This window comes from Parasteatoda tepidariorum, chromosome 9, assembly GCF_043381705.1.
Source record: "Parasteatoda tepidariorum isolate YZ-2023 chromosome 9, CAS_Ptep_4.0, whole genome shotgun sequence".
NCBI lineage: Eukaryota > Metazoa > Arthropoda > Arachnida > Araneae > Theridiidae > Parasteatoda > Parasteatoda tepidariorum.
The window spans coordinates 77,003,011-77,022,187 of record NC_092212.1 but is presented as its reverse complement, the minus strand read 5'-3'; the positions used below and the strand labels follow the sequence as shown (position 1 = coordinate 77,022,187).

The following is a 19,177-nucleotide window of genomic DNA, read 5'->3' as shown; positions in this document are numbered from 1 at the left end:
TTTCAAAGTTCAAGTTTAAAAATATTTACAAACTTAAAATTAAGGACATATAATTCTCTGAAGGTTAACATCAAAGTAAAATATTTTTTTCCATCTGAAGGAAACCTTTAAGTTTAAATAATTTACCAAATTAATAACAGAAAATCTAAAAAAATAAAATCTCAGCAACAAGTTTATGAATGTATATTTGTTTTCAAACTAATGCAGTAGGCTTGTCTGCATTGTAATTAAACCATGCGTCAAAATTGAAAAAAAAATTACAAAATAGAGAGGAAATATTTTATTCTAAAGAAAAAATCTAGATAACAAATTGCATACATTTTGAAATAATCAGGCTAATTACTGATGGCGCCAGATGCGATCTTTGTACTCAAGTTCTCCCGTCCTGCACTTTCTTTCAAACTTGGCCTGTAATAATAAGAAATATTATTTTTCAAAAAGTGAAGTACACTGACCGTAGCTAGCATATACACACGTTAAAGTCTACTGTCAAACTTAAGAACTCCACTCGTCATTTGTCTAGAGCACTGTCATTGACCATAGTTATGACTAAGAGATAAAAATATTCCAAAAAAAAGGTAAACATTTAGGACAGATTCTGTTTTGAGTCATCAAAAGAAGTATCAAAAGCTCCCCACTTGTGATGTTGTTGCACGACCCCATTGGCCAGCAGTGCTAGACCAGGTCCATGACGTAATACACCCTCAAAAAAATCCAACACCGTCAATGGATCAGCTACTAAATCCTGTTTGGTGAGCCCAGGTACACGAGGATGTGGTGAGGCAAAGCCTGGTCTGAAGAACAGTTGGTACAAATTTCAAAGTTTTTGGACCCCTCCGAAAATTTCATTGATTTAAGGTGACCACTTCGAAAGTGGGCAAGAATAGTTTGTTCCTGTCTATTAAAATCTTGGGCCAGGGGGCCTCCAGGTTGAGAACACTGATAGCATGGGTGCTTTGGGGGGACATTCCAAGTGGTCTTGTTTTTGTGTTTTATTTTTGAGAGGATTTCCAAAAATGAGAGGGGTGCCTACGGCACAGAGGCCTCGCAAGCACCAGCGTTAGCCAAAGTGTCCGCAATCTCGTTTCCTTCAAGATTGACGTAGGAAGGAATCCATTGTAGATGAATCTGATGCGAAATGGAAAGCCGTTTTAATTTTTTGAGTATTGACACTCCAGCACTATCTCTCATGCTTTACCAATTGGTCAAGTGCTGTTTTGCACTTCTGCTGTCAGACAGAACCCATATCTCGTTTCATAGCAGCAGAGAGCTTCTTATTTTGTAACGAGAGGAGTTTTTTAGTTGAACATACAGTACCGTTAGCCTCCCATCATTATGGACTTTCAAGAAAGAAAAAAAAAATTTAATAATACTCACTCANTGTTCCTGTCTATTAAAACCTTGGGTCAGGGGGCCTCCAGGTCGAGAACACTGATAGCATGGGTGCTTTGGGGGGACATTCCAAGTGGTCTTGTTTTTGTGTTTTATTTTTGAGAAGATTTCCAAAAATGAGAGAGGTGCCTACGGCACAGAGGCCTCGCAAGCACCAGCTTTAGCCAAAGTGTCCGCAATCTCGTTTCCTTCAAGATCGATGTGGGAAGGAATCCATTGTAGATGAATCTGATGCGAAATAGAAAGCCGTTTTAATTTTTTGAGTATTGACACTCCAGCACTATCTCTCATGCTTTACCAATTGGTCAAGTGCTGTTTTGCACTTCTGCTATCAGACAGAACCCATATCTCGTTTCATAGCAGCAGAGAGCTTCTTATTTTGTAACGAGAGGAGTTTTTTAGTTGAACATACAGTACCGTTAGCCTCCCATCATTATGGACTTTCAAGAAAGAAAAAAAAAATTTAATAATACTCACTCAAATTTGCATTAGGCCATGTGTCATTTTAATTGATTATAATGTCATAACTTTAATATAGAGTATTATTTGAGAAGCAAAACAGTTTTTTTCCCCTTTTCAGAAAAGGAAACTAAATAGATAAATTCCTTATGTGTCAATAAAATAACTATGTTTTCACTTAAATTAGCAATTTATACTTATAAAAATTTTTTTTTTAATTCAGACATAACTAGCGTAACTAATAAAAGAAAGCTGAATTTTCACGACAACTAGGCGTATTGTGAAATATCAATCTTTTTTTGATAAGAGCGATATATTTTAAAATAAATTCTAATCACAAATTAAAGCTTTCCAATAGTAGTTAATGTTTAGCTTTTAAAATCCTTGTTATCATGCAATAAAATGTGCCAAGATTCACACAAGTTATATAATGGATAGTTATATATGAATAGTGGGATAGTTATACAATGACTTGAGTTTTAATGAAATTATATATATAAAAACAGTCAAATCTAAATTTTATCAAGTCTTATTTCATCTAAGATATTAAAAAGATTGAAATATCTTTGAAAAAAAGTTTTTTAATTTCAAAACTGTAAAAACTTTGGATATGGGTGATTCTCACGAAACATGGCAATTCACTGTCCCTTGATCTAATACTACAATACTAAAAGAGCTTCTTTTAAAAAAAAATTTATAAATAGCATTGCTGTTAGCATTTTAAAATNGTAAAAACTTTGGATATGGGTGATTCTCACGAAACATGGCAATTCACTGTCCCTTGATCTAATACTACAATACTAAAAGAGCTTTTTTTTTATAAAAAAAAAATTAATAAATAGCATTGCTGTTAGCATTTTAAAATGACTTTGCACTAGCATTGACTGTTTTGTATACTTAAAAAATTTAATTGAATATCAAAATGTCATTTTCCTGTTATGTCCCAAACAATATTTCCAATAATGACTAGCTTCAAAACTTTCCATACATTTTTCAAAATCAAATTTTTTTTAATCTTATCCTATGTAAGCATTTCTAGAATATACGCAGAGAGTATTGTTTACTAAAACTTCGTTTAAAATAATTTTTTCTGTCAATAATTTGTTTGTCCCATGAAAATCTGTCATTTTCCTGGCTACTCTTATTTAGTGATTTATAACCGAAATAGATAGTGCGAGGAATCAATATATTATGTTAATAGATTGATTAGATACCCTCCTATCTGAACATGTCTTGTTGCATGAATAAAGAACCAATTTTCTGGCTCAAAATCTATTTCAAAAAATTTTTCAAGGTGAGTAGGTTTTTATGCTGTCATTTTCCTGGCTTCTTGAAATCATTAATAACAAAAACTACATAGATTTATCTGAGTTATTTTAAGAAATACTGTTGTTTTCTGCAGAATATAAACGTCTTCGGCCAAAATATTAAATTAAAGTAAAGTTATATGCTATAAAATGGCGAATTTGTCATTATCCTGGCTGTCATTTTCCTGGCTTATGAATGCCAGGACATTGAAGTGTTACCAGAAATTCTTTTTAACTGCTAATACTGTAAAGAGGGAAAGCAAATATTAACCTAATACCAAGTTTATGTATGATTGTAATATGCTTGGATGTAATCAAAGTTATTTATTTATTTAATGATTGATTATTATACACAATTTTATTCTGTACATATCAGGAACAAAATTTTTTTTTGTTTCTTTCTACAGTGGATAAAGAGAATTAATTTAAGCAATTTATGGTCCACCTAACATAAAGGCTTAAATTGAGTTACTTACCATTAACTTAAAATGACTGTTTTTTAAACTTCTAAGGTTAATATGCTATTTTCCTGGCATTTAAGATTTGGTGAATTTCTATTTAAATTTTTTTCTCGAGCAAATGTCAATAAACTACACTGCTGTCTATAAGATATTAATAAGTGTCGCTAAAGAAGTATACAAAAAAAAAAATGTAGATTATTTTGAAGAATTTAAATTTGAAGAAATTTTTTGGTCCGAATTGTCATGTTTCGTGAGAATCACCCATATATGAAATATGGATATACTTGAAAACTTACAATAAAATATACATGTTAGATCAAATTGTTATAATTCACTATGATATTTTCAAGGGAGTAAAAATTTTTTCAAATATTTCCAGGAACTTTGAAAAGATAAAAAAAAAAAAATTATATCACATTTTAAAATAATTTTAATTTAAGTGGAAAACAACTATTTTCAGAGCTAGTAGATGATACCAAGAGGAAAAAGTTTCATACCCAATATTTCTCATGCTTTGAATGACACAATTCATCTTGTAACATACTTTTACATACTTTTACATAACCAATATTTCTAATTTCCCAATTTTATAAAAGTTGTAGATTGGTTTCTTTCAAAGTCAATCTAGGCAGTTTGCGTATTTTACAAAATTTTAATGAAAATTTCGGATTTCACAGAATTTTAATGAAAATGTCACATTATAGATTGGCCTATGCAATTTCAATTATTTCGGCTTCTCCTATAAGTTCAAAAAAAAATTTAATAAAATAACCACAGATTTCAATATAAGACAGATCAATTGTTATGAAAAATAACGTTAAACTTTTTACTTAGTGTAGTAATAAAAACATACTTTTGAATTTTTAAGGAATAAACCATAGGCTACAATTGGCACAATAATAGAAAACATGTACTTCAGCCAATTCTTAAATGTAGGGATGAATCTTTCTGTCATAGTCATATGCATTGAATAATACCTTTGCACAGCAGGATCAAACTGAAAGTAAATATATGTACACATAAATATGTAACTAAAAGTTCAAGAACCAAAGTATTAAAAATGCTTCAGACTATAGATATTAAAAATGATTTCGACAATAGATTTAAAAAATGCTTCAGAATATATATAGATACAGACAGGATCAAATTAAAAATAAATATATATACATATAAATATTTAACTAAAAGTTTCAAAACTAAAATATTAAAAATGCTTCAGACTATAGATATTAAAAATGCTTAAGACTATAGATATTAAAAATGCTTCAGATTATATATAGATAAAGGCAGGATCAAACTAAAAATAAATATATATACACATAAATATGTAACTAAAAATTTAAGAGCCACAATATTAAAAATGCTTCAGACTGTATACAGATACAGGCAGGATCAAACTAAAAATATAACTATACACATAAATATGTAACTAAAAGTATAAGAAGCAAAATATTAAAAATGCTTCAGACTATAGATGAGAGTGATGTAACATGAAACATACACAATTTACGCAGTAATTATTAATTAAAATGATGCAAAAAATTGAGAATTTATGAAATATAGTCAGAATCAAATAACCTTCTCATAGGAATAAAATTTAGTGAAACCAAATTACTTTGTATGAAACCAATGTTAAATTTCCTCGTTTAAATGAATATTTATGGTTGCTGGCCCTTGCTTACTTTCATAATGAAAATTTTTTTAAAAAAAATGTATTATCAGCTAGAATGGAATTTTTGTTTTTCAGTTAAATAGATGAGAATATAATTCATGACTTTTCAATAGGGATTTCTTTTCTGTTTTCTGCCCCAAACAGATCTCAGGCAAAAATTTAAAAATCAATCATCCCTTGTTTTTATGTAGTAGGCAAGTTTTTTCTTTCAACTCTCTTTGAAACATTTTACTCATACAGCATTAAGATTATGGAAAGGTAAGAAGTAGAGAAATGTTTAATATGTGTCAAAACAGCCTTCAGTTATCAATTTCTTTGGAAGGAAATAAATAGAATTAAAGTACATACAGTCAATTCGCTATAACTCGAAGTACGATAACTCGAATATTACTATAACTCGATTTTTTTATGAGGTCCCGACCCTCTTATCTTCAATTTCATGTTAATTATTCTCGATTACTCGAATTTTACTCCCTTTAACTCGATTTTTTTTGGGANCCCCGACTTCATATACACATAAATATGTAACTAAAACTTTAAGAACTAAAATATTAAAAATGCTTCAGACTATAGATATTAAAAATGCTTCAGATTACATATAGATACAGACAGGATCAAACTAAAAATAAATATATATACACATAAATATGTAACTAAAAGTTTAAGAACCACAATATTAAAAATGCTTCAGACTATATATAGATACAGGCAGGATCAAACTAAAAATAAATATATATCTACACAAAAATATGAAACTAAAAGTTTAAGAACCAAAATATTTAAAATGCTTCAGACTATAGATATTGAAAATGCTTCAGATTATATATAGACATAGGCAGGATCAAACGAAAAATAAATATATATACACATAAATATGTAACTAAAAGTTTAAGAGCCAAAATATTAAAAATGCTTCGGACTATAGATGAGAGTGATGTAACATGAAACATACACAATTTACACAGTAATTATTAATTAAAATGATGTAAAAAATTGAGAATTTATGAAATACAATCAGAATCAACTAAACTACTTATAGGAATAAAATTTACTAAAACCAAATTATTTTGTATGAAACCGATGTTAAAGTTAATTGTTCAAATGAATATTTATAGTTGCCAGTCCTTGCTTAATTGCATAAAGAATTTTTTTTTTTAAGAAATGTATTATCAGCTAGAATGGAATTTTCGTTTTTCAGTTAAATAGATGATTCACAATCATTTCAATAGGGACTTCTCTTTTGTTTCCTGCGCCAAACAGATCTCAGGCAAAAATTTAAAAATCAATCATACCTTGTTTTTATGTAGTAGGCAAGTTTTTTCTTTCAACTCTCTTTGAAACATTTTACTCATACAGCATTAAGATTATAAAAAGGTAAGAAGTAGAGAAATGTTTAATATGTGTCAAAACAGCCTTCAGTTATCAATTTCTTTGGAAGGAAATAAATAGAATCAAAGTACATATATTAGACTTTTCTCCAGCATGATTTCTTACTATGGACATAAATTTAAATATTTATATTTTATAATAATAACACTAGCAGCTTCAATTATAAATGTGTATTATTCGCTAACATGAGTTCACTTCCTCAAAATATTATAACTATAAAATACATATCCCAGCAACAATTTTACCTTGCCCCCAGTTGGGCTCAATATGGGTCTTACAAGAACAATTAGAGACCAATATTGGGATGTCTAGATTTTTTAATATTGGTCCTAGAAAGGAAGATAAGGAAGGATAGAAACTATATTGGCTAAATAATGGAGATAAAATATTGGGTGAATCTGACCATTCTATATAGATCCGATATTGGTTGTAAAGTGGCAGTTAAATATCTGAAAAATTATGGCCCTTTGAAAAATTATTGAGCCAAATTTCATGAATATTGAGGGCCCAAGTTATTTTTCTGCTAGAGTATTATTTCTAAATAAAATTTAAAAAAAAAAACGTTTAAAATTCAATTATATACTCCCTTTACATCCGAATAATCCACTTATTTTACTACAGTTAGCTGGAAGTAATGGTACTCCTTTAAAAGGGATGACAGCAATAATAACAGTTACATAATATTAAAAAAATTATTTTTCTTACATAACTTTCGTTCTTAGCAGGGATGATTGTGAGCCCATCTCAAAAATCCTGAAAATTTCTTGAGAAAATCATTAATGACGCATTTCTAAAAATTAATGTCTTCGTAAATTAAAATCATTGATATTTTCAGAACAAGAAATTCTAAATAAATTATATGCAGCATAATTTAAATGAATTATTATGTATAAGTTTACTTTTATCTCTCATCACATTTATTATTCTAACAGAAAAAATATTTAGAATTATGAGAAAGATGCAAAGTATAAATTCTAGTTCTAATATTTTTAAATAAAATATACAAGACTTTTTATTCATAAATATGATCGATGATTTCTTGAAACTTCTCGACCTTGGATTTCCGGAAACTTCCGGATCACGGTTAGCAAAAAATATGGATTTTTTTCCAGAGCACAATCATCCCTGTCTTAGACTAAACCGTTTTAGATTACAAATTTTACAACTCACCACAATGGGATCAGTACCATAGGGATCAGTTAGCTTCCTCAAGTATTCTTGCCTCAATGCTCGACGCAATTTCTTTCTCTCTTCAACCAAACGAACTTCTTCTGGTGAAGCATCAGGTTTATTCCCTGCATCAGGTCTGATACATAATTTAGAGGTAACTAAAAGAAAAATTAATTTATATAACATTATATTTTTAAATAAAATTAATTTAGATAATATTTTTTAATTAAAAATTGCGTATTTAAAAACTATGGAGAAATCAATCGCAATAACTGCCAAAACATTCCATAGAATTATTGCCTTATAAGTAAATACTCAAATGCACAATTTCAATTTTCCATATTGTTTAAAACATATCGAGATATTTAGAAACCACAAGTAAATCAATATCAATAACTGCAGAAAATACAACCGAAACATTCCATCGATTTATAATACTATTGGCGTAAATTAAGCATGTCAAAAAGTGATTATCTAAATGCATGATTCAAATATTGAGTGTAAATTTCTGTAGAAAAGAAAAGTAATAATTTTTTTTTTCTCAAAAGAAAAATCTTTCTGCAAGAACTCTGTAACGTTCTGCGACAAAGTAGCAGTGTCGCTGCAAGTCTGGCACGGGGCATAAAACAAAACAAGAAAAAAAACAATGCAAAAAAAAATAATTCAAAAAGTAGAAAAAAAAATGCAAAAAGTCAACAAGAAAAAAAAATGCAAAATGAAAAAAAAACGTGCAAAAAAAAGAAAAATGAAGAAAAAAGTGCAAAAAATGAAAAAAAAAAAGTGCAAAAAGAAAAAAAAATGCAAAAGTCAACACAGTTTTTTATTTTATTAATAAATACAAGGAACTAAAACAAAACATAATGCACAAGTTTTAAGTTGAGATTTGAATTTGTTTTTTTACGTGTAAGAAACATTTAATTTAAAATCAGTTTAATATCCCGAGTTATCTCCGGCAAATGAAGAAAGTTAAATATTAGTCTTTGTATGATAGTTCTTAAAACAAGGGACAACACAAAGTGATACTTTTCAAATGTCAGTGAAGGAATATGCCATTTTTTTTTATTACTCTTATTGCTATGTAAATTCAGCAACCATCGCATATACAATCGCACAAAATACATGTCCAGTCCCAAAGCAAAACTTTGCAAACTTCCAATCACAGCAAAATATATTTTTTGCTTCTGAACGAGTAAAAACGCGATAAAACAAAAATTCCGCTAAGCCCGAGTTTTCTTGGGATGATAAATATTTGCAATGTATACGTAACCGAGTTAATTCGGAATAATCAAGTAAGTGGCTACAAAATCATTCTGTTACAATTAACTTGTACTGTTCTGCTGATCAGTGAATTCAAAACTTTGATCTACTGATATTGCTCATCAAAATTGAGAATTTTGTTTACTTTGGAGAATTTTGTTTACACCTACTTTAGTAGTTACACACGAATTCTTTGAGGGACAGAGCTGTTGCATTGCATTTTATAAGTAAGCAATTAGCGTACATTTTCAAGTAATTCCCAATAGTTACAGTGTACCCCCTCAATTTCAGGAAAAATAATTTCTCGACTTTTCCAGATATTTCTGGCAAATTTCAATGGAAATCCATACCACATTTTATCTATACCATGCAATTTTTCATCAGAAAATTTTGATTTTTTTCTCAGTGGAATGTCAAATATTAGATTTTGTAACAGATACCTTACGAACAGGGACCGATCAAGACAAATTCAGGCCCAAGGCCCACAAAATTTTTTGGGCCCCTAACAAAATATTTTGAAATTAAATTTCCGAAGAACATAGTCCTAACAATTTCTTTTATATTTCTTCTTCTCTTCTAGATTCTTTTTATAGTTCTAACAATCAAAAGAATCTATTGAACTGCAAGATTCAAGAGAAATATTCTAAAAAATTTTGAAAGCAGACAGTTGAAGATAAAGTTTATACATCGCAAAGTTGCCGATGGACCANATGAAAATCATTTTCGGGCATTGGACTCTATGCATACTTTGTTGGTTGACTTAACAGTCAGAAAAATGAATAAACAAACAAAAATATCGGATTTTTTTTAATAAAAATGTTTTTTTAAGGTAAGTTTACAATCTTATGTTCTGTATTTATATCCATTGTTTTTAATGCTTAACTGTAATAAACACTTTGCAAATTAATTTTTTCGATAATATATAAATATATTTATAGTTAATGAATATATAACATTAAATTTCAAAACAATTTATTGCGTCCCAGAATTATGTGGGCCCTCGATATAACAATATATCCCTCTACAACAATATTCTTATTTGGTCCGCAAAATATTGTTGTAGCGAGGTTTTACTGTAGTTTGGTGATCACAAACAATTGAAATCAGTGAGACTTTGCGAATATGCATTCTTGTTGCATTTGCATTGCAAGCAGTTGGAGTAAGAATTGCACCAATTAAAATTCAGCTGTACTTTTGAATTTGATTAGTGCAGTGCTAGAAAATTTGAAATAAAAAATGCCTTTTTTGAGATAAATTGCTTCTTTCAGTATTTTTTTTTTTTTTTTAAAGAAATATTGTGACATTTTACTAATTTTTGAGGCCCCCATGATACTGTGGGCCCTAGGCCTGTGCCTAGGCAATAATCAGGCCCTGCACAAGGATACAATAGAATGAGAAGAAAGGATGAAAAAGTTTCTCTAAAAAGTGGCATTTTATAAAATAACTGCAATAGATGATAGAATTATTTAACTTGAACCTGAATGCCTGATTACTGTTACTGACACTATTAAGACTGATTATTTTCTAGTTATAATATAGGAATTTTCCAGTTTTTTTTTTTTTTTGGTAAAAAATTACAACTTTTAGTGACTATTCCCTCCTTTTTGGAGTTTAAATAAAATTCCCCGATAATTCCAGGTTTTCCCTGTTCTCTCTGATCCGTGGGAGCCCTTTAGTTAATATTAAACGTTAAGTGGTTGGCATCAATGAGATGTATAGATAAAAGGCTAAATATTGCTGGGTGCCTGTTTCTTACTCTCTTCCTTCCTATTCTTGTAATAGGCATCAGTGAGTGGCAGATGGGAACTAATGAACTGCTAAGATGATGATAACTTAAATTTCTCAGCCGTTCTACCCCTATGGTTTGAAGTCTGGTAATTCATAACCCAGAGTTTTTAAATTCTAAGAATCAGCCCTGACTTCCAATGTTGAATATCATGCCAATAGTAACACGGTAGATATGCTGAACCGTGGTTGCAAATGGAGCTCTCGGGTAAAATTTATAGTTTCAGAATTACTTTGAACTGCTAGCCATTCAACTTTGCACATCATCAGCAATAATAAATGTTCTTCCCATATGTGTTGATAGTAATCGTTGTGTTACCTTTATAGCAAATGATACCTAGTTGTTTTGCTTCCTTTGATTCAAACAGTACTTAGTTATTGCGCCTTTTCTACAGTGAACAGTATTCCTCGTACATGTCTATAATAGTTGTTGTACTTCTAAAATGAACTGTACATACTGTATGCGTCTAAAATAGATGGTGGGTTACTGTGTTTTCGGGTAACGTCCTAGTCCTTAGTTCGACTAAAACATTTCGGATTGAACCTTTAATAAAATGTTGTTTATACAAACTGCGAATGTTAACAAAGTAAAGATAAATGAATAATTATAATATAGAGAATGTGTAATGTACACATTCTCTATATTATAATTATTGTGTAATGTACACAATTATGATGAAGTACGCAATTATGTGACAAAAACACAAAATTATACCATTAATTTCTGTTCTGAGTGATCCATGATAATTTATTTTATGGTGGTCTGTGAAAAATTGCAGTGATCCCAGATAAATAGACCTTATTGTTTATAATGCAAAAGACACACAATCACTCACTTTAACAACAGATTAAGCAACCAATTACCAAAAACAAAATGCAAAACAGAAAGCAATGCAACAAAATCACTAGGATTAAGGTTCTTAAGCTTATTAGTTTTACTATAATTTTTTGTAAAAAACTTAATGCAAAATCTAAGTATGTTATTTCAAAGAGAAATTTGCTGCAATTTGTATTACTTTATTAAAAAAGACATGAGTATCTACCAATAGTAACTAAGCATATAGAGGGGCAGATAAGCATAATATTAGCAGGAAATTTTTTAGCATCATACTCATAATTTTTTAACATTTCTAAATGGGGGGAAAAAAAAAAATTATAAAATTCCTTAATCCTAACAAGCAGATCAATCTGGCAGTGATAGCTATGAGAATGTATAGCTCTGCTTTGCTTTTTCTGCAGTTACGGTATTGCTTTTAACTTTCAGGAATGAGTTTTCTCTGCTTTTTTCAATTTAATAATTAAATAATAAAATAGATAAATAAAAAAAAACTCGCCTTTCTAAAGGAAGTACAAGTTTTTTTTTTCTTCGAGTTTTCAAGAAGGAATTCCTTTTTAAGGTTTTCCCACCAATGCAAATGCAATTAAAATTATACTCACTTGAATTATCAAAAATTTCAAACAAACAAATTTCGTCAAAATGAGGTGGTGGCAAAAGGGTTGAAACTGGTTAAAAATTTTATGAATGCTCGTAGGAAGTTTTTTAATTGAGATTTTGTCAGAAAGAATTTAAAGATTTATTCTAAGAAAGTTTTTCATTTTATCTAAATCTGCAGAGGGGATTAAAAAAAAATTATAAAAAAATTTATACAAAAGATGTACACGTTTCTGAATTAAAAATAATAAAAATTTCTACATTGACGTGTTTTAAAATTAAATAATTTAATGATAAAAAAATTAGGCAAAAAAATCAAAGAATACTTACCAGAAAAATTACGTATAACACTTGCTGACTGTAAAACATTAAGTCGCCGTACTCCTTTTAAAATTGATAATGAAGCTGCCATTGCAATTATGACCTTATTAAAGATAAAGAAAAAGTATGAGAATTTAACAAGAATAAGTATCGTATAATATAAAATTAACAAAATTATAATTGAAAAGTCAAAGGAAAAGAATAATGTCTGCTTTGCAAATATTAATTTGATAATTAACCATATGAATAAATTGCAAATGATTTAAATCACTGCAAAATGATTTAAATCATTTTTAAATAAAAAATAAGAAGAAATTTGTTTAAGGCAAAATTCATATTCATGCAGAGAAAATAATATTATTCACTTATTGCCCTTACGAAGACGTCCTTCTATAATTTCTTGTTTATTTACAGGACAGGAACTTATATCTATTCTGTACGAATAAAACTACCGTAAAAACTAATCACACCGATCCGTACTCATTTCATAAGAAAACCTTTTATTTACGTACGAAACGTCGATCAACTGAAAGCACTTTATGAATGCATTCAAAATTTAAAAAAATTAAGAGTTAGATGCCACAATTTTTTAACAATTTGCACTAACAATTTTTAACCTTTATTAAAAATAGAACTTTTCATAGAATGGAATACTTTTAATTTTTTCAATCCACTTCTAACTAGAATTAGTTGAAAGAGAGTGAATTAAAAAAAAAAAAACTGAAACTAAGTAATCACTGTAAATGATAGTAAAACTGTAACCGCACAAAGCCGTCGTAATTTGTAAATGTTTACTTTCTGATTTTTTTTCTTCCTAAGTCATACGTGTTTTTGTCTTGTCATATCTAAATTGAATCAAGAATAGATTAATGTTTGAATTCGCGTTTGAAAATTTTAGTTAGAGTTGAATCACTACATTCCAAACAAATGAATTGCACTTGATTTAGTTTTTGTAAATCGAAATGTGGTCTTTTTTTAGTAGAGATGCAGCAAAGGATTTTGCTTTCGAACTTGGTGCTGAAGTGGAAGGTTTAAAAGATTACTCAATCTGGAAATTGCATTCTGGAAAGAAAAAAGTATATTTTACAGATTATTTTAGCTATCTCTTTTTCCGTTTTTGATATCAATAGAGCGTTATACGTATATTTTTTATTCTACTGTCTATGCTGATTACCTATTTAAATTTTCTTCAAATGTATGCTCGTTTTAATTTTAAATTTGTATTTCTATTGACAGGCATCTGGGGAGGCAGTCAGCATCTTTGTGTTTGAAAATTCTTCACCAGAAACTGCATCTTTGGTATTTACGTTATTTATTTTTAGCGTATCACACAAATGTTAATTTTATATATTTATTTCAAAGTACCTTCTGAGACTTTTTAAACTTTAATTTATGTATGTGATATTATTAATAATTTTTGTATTTTCTAAAGGTTTTAGTGCTTTATAATCTTCTAAGTAATTCTTAAGTTTTAGAAAAAAAATATAACTAACAATTAAAAATCTGCAGGTTTATCATCAGTTAATTTAAAACTTTTTTTTATTGTGTGTCTAACAATTGTTTAAGCTTCAATTTGGAACCTAATAGGATTGGTTTAATTTCTGCAAAAAAATGATTAATTTAATTACATATTACAATGTATCTGTGAACCTAAAGTTTCTGAATTGTGTATGCATTACAGTTAAACCTGTTTGTCTCGAAAACTTCTATGTCTCAAAATTTCTAAAATTCCTTACATTTACTATTTAAAATCATTGTGTTTTCCATATCTATCTTGAAATGTTTTCTTTCAAAACCTTTGTTTCTCGAATTTCTAATAATGGAGCACAAATGCCCAAACAACATAACAAACAAAAAAGATTAGACGTCAAAAAAAAAATCTTTAAAAAGATTATTTTCAGTGTTAAAGGTATGTTAAAATTTTTTTTAAATGTAAATAGATATATCTGGTATAATTCATTTACAGAAATGTCTATATTTTTCTGCTATTAAACAATTAAAGCACCTATAATCAAATGTTTTAATTATATTAAATTTTTTAAAGAACCTGTATAACTCAAAACCACTTTGCGATAAACAGTCTCAACTGAACTATTAATATTTTGTAAAACGTTTAATACCTTATAATCTCTAAAGTAATTCTTAAGTGTTGTAAAATTATCAAAATTATTAAAAATTTGCTATATAGTCATCACTAATCAACTATTTATTGTGAATCCAATAATTGTTTTAATCAATTTGAAATTTAATAGAATTGCTTTAGTTTCTGAAAAGAAATGCTGTATGAGTAGAAAATAAAAAAAAGATGTGGGAAGCACTAATATAAAATGTTTTTTTTTTTTTTGTATTTATACCATTATCGCATGAAATATACTTTTATAAAATGTATTTTGCATTCTATAATTTCAGTTAGAAATTGCTAAATCTGCTTTGAAAAGATTGAAGACTCTAAGACATCCTAGTATATTGACATATGTAGATAGCTTGGAAGTGAGAATATAATTGTTTCTTTATATATTATATATGTCATGTGTTATTAAATGTCATGTGTTATATTAAATGTCATGTGTTGCATTAAAGTGTTTTCATTTCATACCTAATTTAAAAATCTAGGATTCGATAAGATTTTTTAATTATTATTTAAATGCCCCATTGTAAATCTTTATAATTTAGGTCCATGTTTTACTTTGAATAAAGGGATATTTCCGTATCCTGATCTGTTATGCCAGCTAAAATTGCCATGGTACCATGGTTTTTAACTTAGTTGCCATGGTTTTTAACTTGGAATTTTTTTTAAAAAGACATAAAAAAAATTTTTTTTTTGGGGGGGGNGGGGGGGGGGGTATTATTATATTCTGCTGGAGGTCACGATATGCAAATCTTCCCTTTAATTAATAAATATAATTTTTAAAACAAAAAAGTAAAATAAATAAAACTTAAAATTTATTAATATTTTTGGGTACTTGCGTATAATACTGATGACTTTTTTTTTCAAGCCTCAATTGGGAAATAGTTCAAACCTAAATATTTCCGCATTTTTTCTTGCAATTAATTATATTTAAATGTTACCTATTTCCATGTTTTCTGATTAAATTAATATATAAGTGTTTTACTTTGCCAATTTAAAAGGAACTGTGAATTTACATTAATAATGATAGAAATAGATTTATTCAGAATTTGTTTAGAAGTTCAAAATATTGGATTTCTATTACAGTGTACATGTAGGCTTGCCATTTATTAGGGGGACAGGAAAGTAATGTTGTTTCGATGCATTTGATATTTGTTATCAAGATTTTATTTTTAATCAAGAACGTATTCTTCCTCGTTATCAACAACTTAGCAATGCCGGATTGAAAATGGATTGAAAAAAAGTAAATTGGTTTTTTAAGACTAACGAATATTTAATGCTCTGAAATGACATTACTTTCCGGTCCTCTAATACTTGTTCTACTAGTTGCCCAGGTAGCTAATTTTACAGAATGAATCTGCATCTTAGTAAATCTAAATTTGTCTGTGACCTCAATGATGTCAAACAATGATTATTATAGTAAAAATATAGCTTAATCTGACATGCAGCTAATTTTTTCCAATAATATAAGCTCCTTAAAAATTGAACCTGAAGACTTTATTTTTAAATTTAAGTCCAATCTTATGCAGTATTATGAAATGGAATAAATCCCAATACGGTAAAATCTGTAATCAGGTAACAAAAAAAAAAAATCTTTTATTTTTTTTTTTAAATTTTTTTTCTCAATTCAGCTTTTTAGTTTTTTTTAGTTTTTTTTTTACTATCAAGTTTAGAGATGTTTTGAAAAAGAATCTTTGCTTGTTTACTTTTTAACGATGAAGAAAACTTAAATGCAAAATAATCTCTTGATGCTTTAATAATCTGCTGTCACTCAAGGGTTTTTTGCTACCGGGCTATTACAGAATTACTATTTTTGTGCTTTTTGATAACTTTCCCTTTAGAAACTTGTCATTAATAATGTTTTGTTGTAAAAAAAAAATAATAATAATTCAAACTTTTTTTTTCTTTTCAGACTGATAAACTTGTGTACTTAGTTGTTGAGCCTGTGGAGCCTTTAGAACTCCATTTGAACAAAAATTCTTATACAGCTGACCAAAAGAATCTGGCAATATCATGGGGTTTATATCAAATAGCTGTAAGTTCATTGACTTGCAAACATTTTTATGCCATGTTTAAATTATATTTTCTCTTATTTTTATTACTGTACAAATTTGGTTTTAAAAATTATAGTATTTTTCTATATCTGTTCTCACTGTTTCAATTCAAATATCATAGCAAATTACCAATTATATATCTTGAATTTATTTAGGAGATTTTGGTGGTTCTAATTTAATCCTATTTGCTTATCAAAATAATTTTATTAAACATTCCTGATTTTTAAATTATGTATAATAACTTTCTCTGTGATGTTTTAAAGGTTTGAAACTTTCATATTGTGTTTAACATCTGAAACCTAATGATATTTATAGCAGTAAATAATCAGAATTTGTTTAGGTTTTTGATTTGAGGATTATCAAAGGTTATGACTGTCAAAAACTGACTCATGTTTACACACGACGCAGGTTTAACATTATAAAATTAAATACTGTTTTCAACTAATAAATTTCACACTTCTTTTAACCTCTTGAAGGTTAATTATTTGTGATGACAGTGTCATTTGTGGTGATAGTTAAAAAAAAAATTTTTTTTTTCCTCTCCTGTAACAAGTTGTTAATCATTCTTAAAACATCTACAGTTTGTAACCATTTTATTTGGTCTAAAGCATCATAATTTTTTTTTTGAAACTGTTTTTTGGTTTTTAAAGTGATGTTCACATCCAAGAATCGTTTCATGAAATGTATATTTGCAATCCATGAATAAATTTTTTTTTTTAAATAGCATAATTTAGTTGCATGTTTGTTATCCACTAAGTGTGTTTTAAGTATAAACAAATTTTTAATAGTTATGTATGATCAGAGCTAAAGGTATATTAATAAAAAATGAGCTTAATGAAACAAAATTTTATTTGCTGAAGTAACATTTGTTACCTTCTGCTTCAATATATTAAAAATATCACAAAAAAATTATTAGGTTAAATAAAATTAGTCAGTTATTTTTTTGTGCAATGCAGAAATATTTAGTTAACATATTTTGAAGTTAGCTATTTATTTTTAGTCTGGTCTTAGTTTTCTCAACAATGATTGCCACCTGTCACATAATAATGTTTGCTTGTCTTCTGTGTTTGTGGATCGAGCTGGTGAGTGGAAGCTTTTTGGTTTGGAGTATATTGCACCTGAATCTTACCCTGTGAAAGTTTTACCTTCTCTTCAGATTTATAATCCACCTGAACAGGGAAGCAATCATTATGCTAAGGAGTCTTCCAATTCTTGGTAAGAACTATTACGGTGTTTATTTTTAAAGGTGCTCTAAAATTTATTGCTGATTATTTAGTAAGTAAAATTATTGTACCCCGGACTTTTTTTTTACCATTATACACTTGAATGTACCATAATGGACGAGACACTTTCACTTTTTGACATTGTTTTAAATTTCTCAAGAAAAACTCAGAGGATTATTTTGTAACTTTAGAGTTGTTTATAGTTCATGGCAATAAATTAAAAAGAAAACTAGTATTTTTAAACACCCTATGCCAGAAAATTAAGCAATAAGTTTGTAACTTGTATTGATTACTTTAATTGTTATTTGCAACAATTGCATAAAGTTTCGTAATTCTAGCTTAAATATTTATAGAAATATAAAAATTTTTATTGAAAAAAAACTGGTTTTTTTTTTTGAAGTTTTTTTGCCATAACTTTAAAAATATTTGTTAAAGCAATTTAAAATTAATACAGAAATTTGAAGAAAGTTCACTTAAAACTACACAAGATATGAGTATTTAAAGTAGTTCTTTTGTACTGCGCAAGCGCAAAAAGATTTTTAATTTATCCTCCATAATTTTGTCGTTGATAGTATTTTGAAACTAATGAAAAAAATCTCATTTAAATATCTTAAAAATGTAAAAAGTTTTGAGCGAGTTTCTATGCTTTTGTACTTTTTAAAATAAAGCTCAAAATGATCAGAGGTTTTCGACAAATATGAATTTGTTCTTATTGCTTTGTTGTCTTGTTCTTGTTGTGTTGTTCTGGTTATAAGACAGTTTCACTACAAAATAAAATTTCTGCGATTAAAATTTAAATCTTATTGCTAAGTTTGGAAAATCACATGAACTAAACAACTCTAATGTTACAAACTAATCCTCTTGAGTATTTCTTGAGAAATTTTAAAAAATGTCAAAAATTAAAAGTATTTCTTTCATTAAAAAGAAAAAAATCTCTCTCTATGTATAAATAGTTTTATCTGGAACCCTTCAAAAAAAAAATTTGGGTTCATATAGCTTTCTGAATTGACTGGTTAATAGTTCATATATTTTCCAATTTGGTATTCGGTATGGCCTAAAATCATTGTGTCCTAATTTTTGCTAAATTTTTATACTAACACAAGTAATGGAAAATCCTCTCTTTAAAA

General features: G+C 28.2%; 2 protein-coding genes across 5 annotated transcripts in view; one reads left to right on the top strand and one right to left on the bottom strand.

The window, feature by feature from the left end:
* Positions 1 to 265: 265 nt before the first annotated feature.
* Positions 266 to 19,177, bottom strand: part of LOC107440675 (NADH dehydrogenase (ubiquinone) B15 subunit) — a 123,070-nt gene continuing 104,158 nt past the window's right edge. The window contains exons 1-5 of one of the 3 annotated variants that reach the window (XM_016053655.4): positions 13,024 to 13,172; positions 12,655 to 12,748; positions 7,851 to 8,008; positions 4,473 to 4,616; positions 266 to 408 (exon numbers count right to left, since the gene is read on the bottom strand). In XM_016053655.4, coding sequence (XP_015909141.1) covers positions 340 to 408; positions 4,473 to 4,616; positions 7,851 to 8,008; positions 12,655 to 12,736 — 453 coding nt within the window. In that variant the 5' untranslated portion in view covers positions 12,737 to 12,748; positions 13,024 to 13,172 and the 3' untranslated portion in view covers positions 266 to 339. Of the gene's footprint in view, positions 409 to 4,472; positions 4,617 to 7,850; positions 8,009 to 12,654; positions 12,749 to 13,010; positions 13,173 to 19,177 lie in introns of those variants that run through there. The other 2 variants (XM_016053654.3, XM_071185120.1) reach the window with 2 other exon arrangements.
* Positions 13,270 to 19,177, top strand: part of LOC107440674 (N-terminal kinase-like protein yata) — a 30,177-nt gene continuing 24,269 nt past the window's right edge. For both annotated transcript variants that reach the window (XM_043053293.2, XM_043053292.2), the window contains exons 1-5: positions 13,270 to 13,721; positions 13,882 to 13,944; positions 15,055 to 15,135; positions 16,686 to 16,808; positions 17,828 to 18,042. In XM_043053293.2, coding sequence (XP_042909227.1) covers positions 13,608 to 13,721; positions 13,882 to 13,944; positions 15,055 to 15,135; positions 16,686 to 16,808; positions 17,828 to 18,042 — 596 coding nt within the window. In that variant the 5' untranslated portion in view covers positions 13,270 to 13,607. The remainder of the gene's footprint in view (positions 13,722 to 13,881; positions 13,945 to 15,054; positions 15,136 to 16,685; positions 16,809 to 17,827; positions 18,043 to 19,177) is intronic.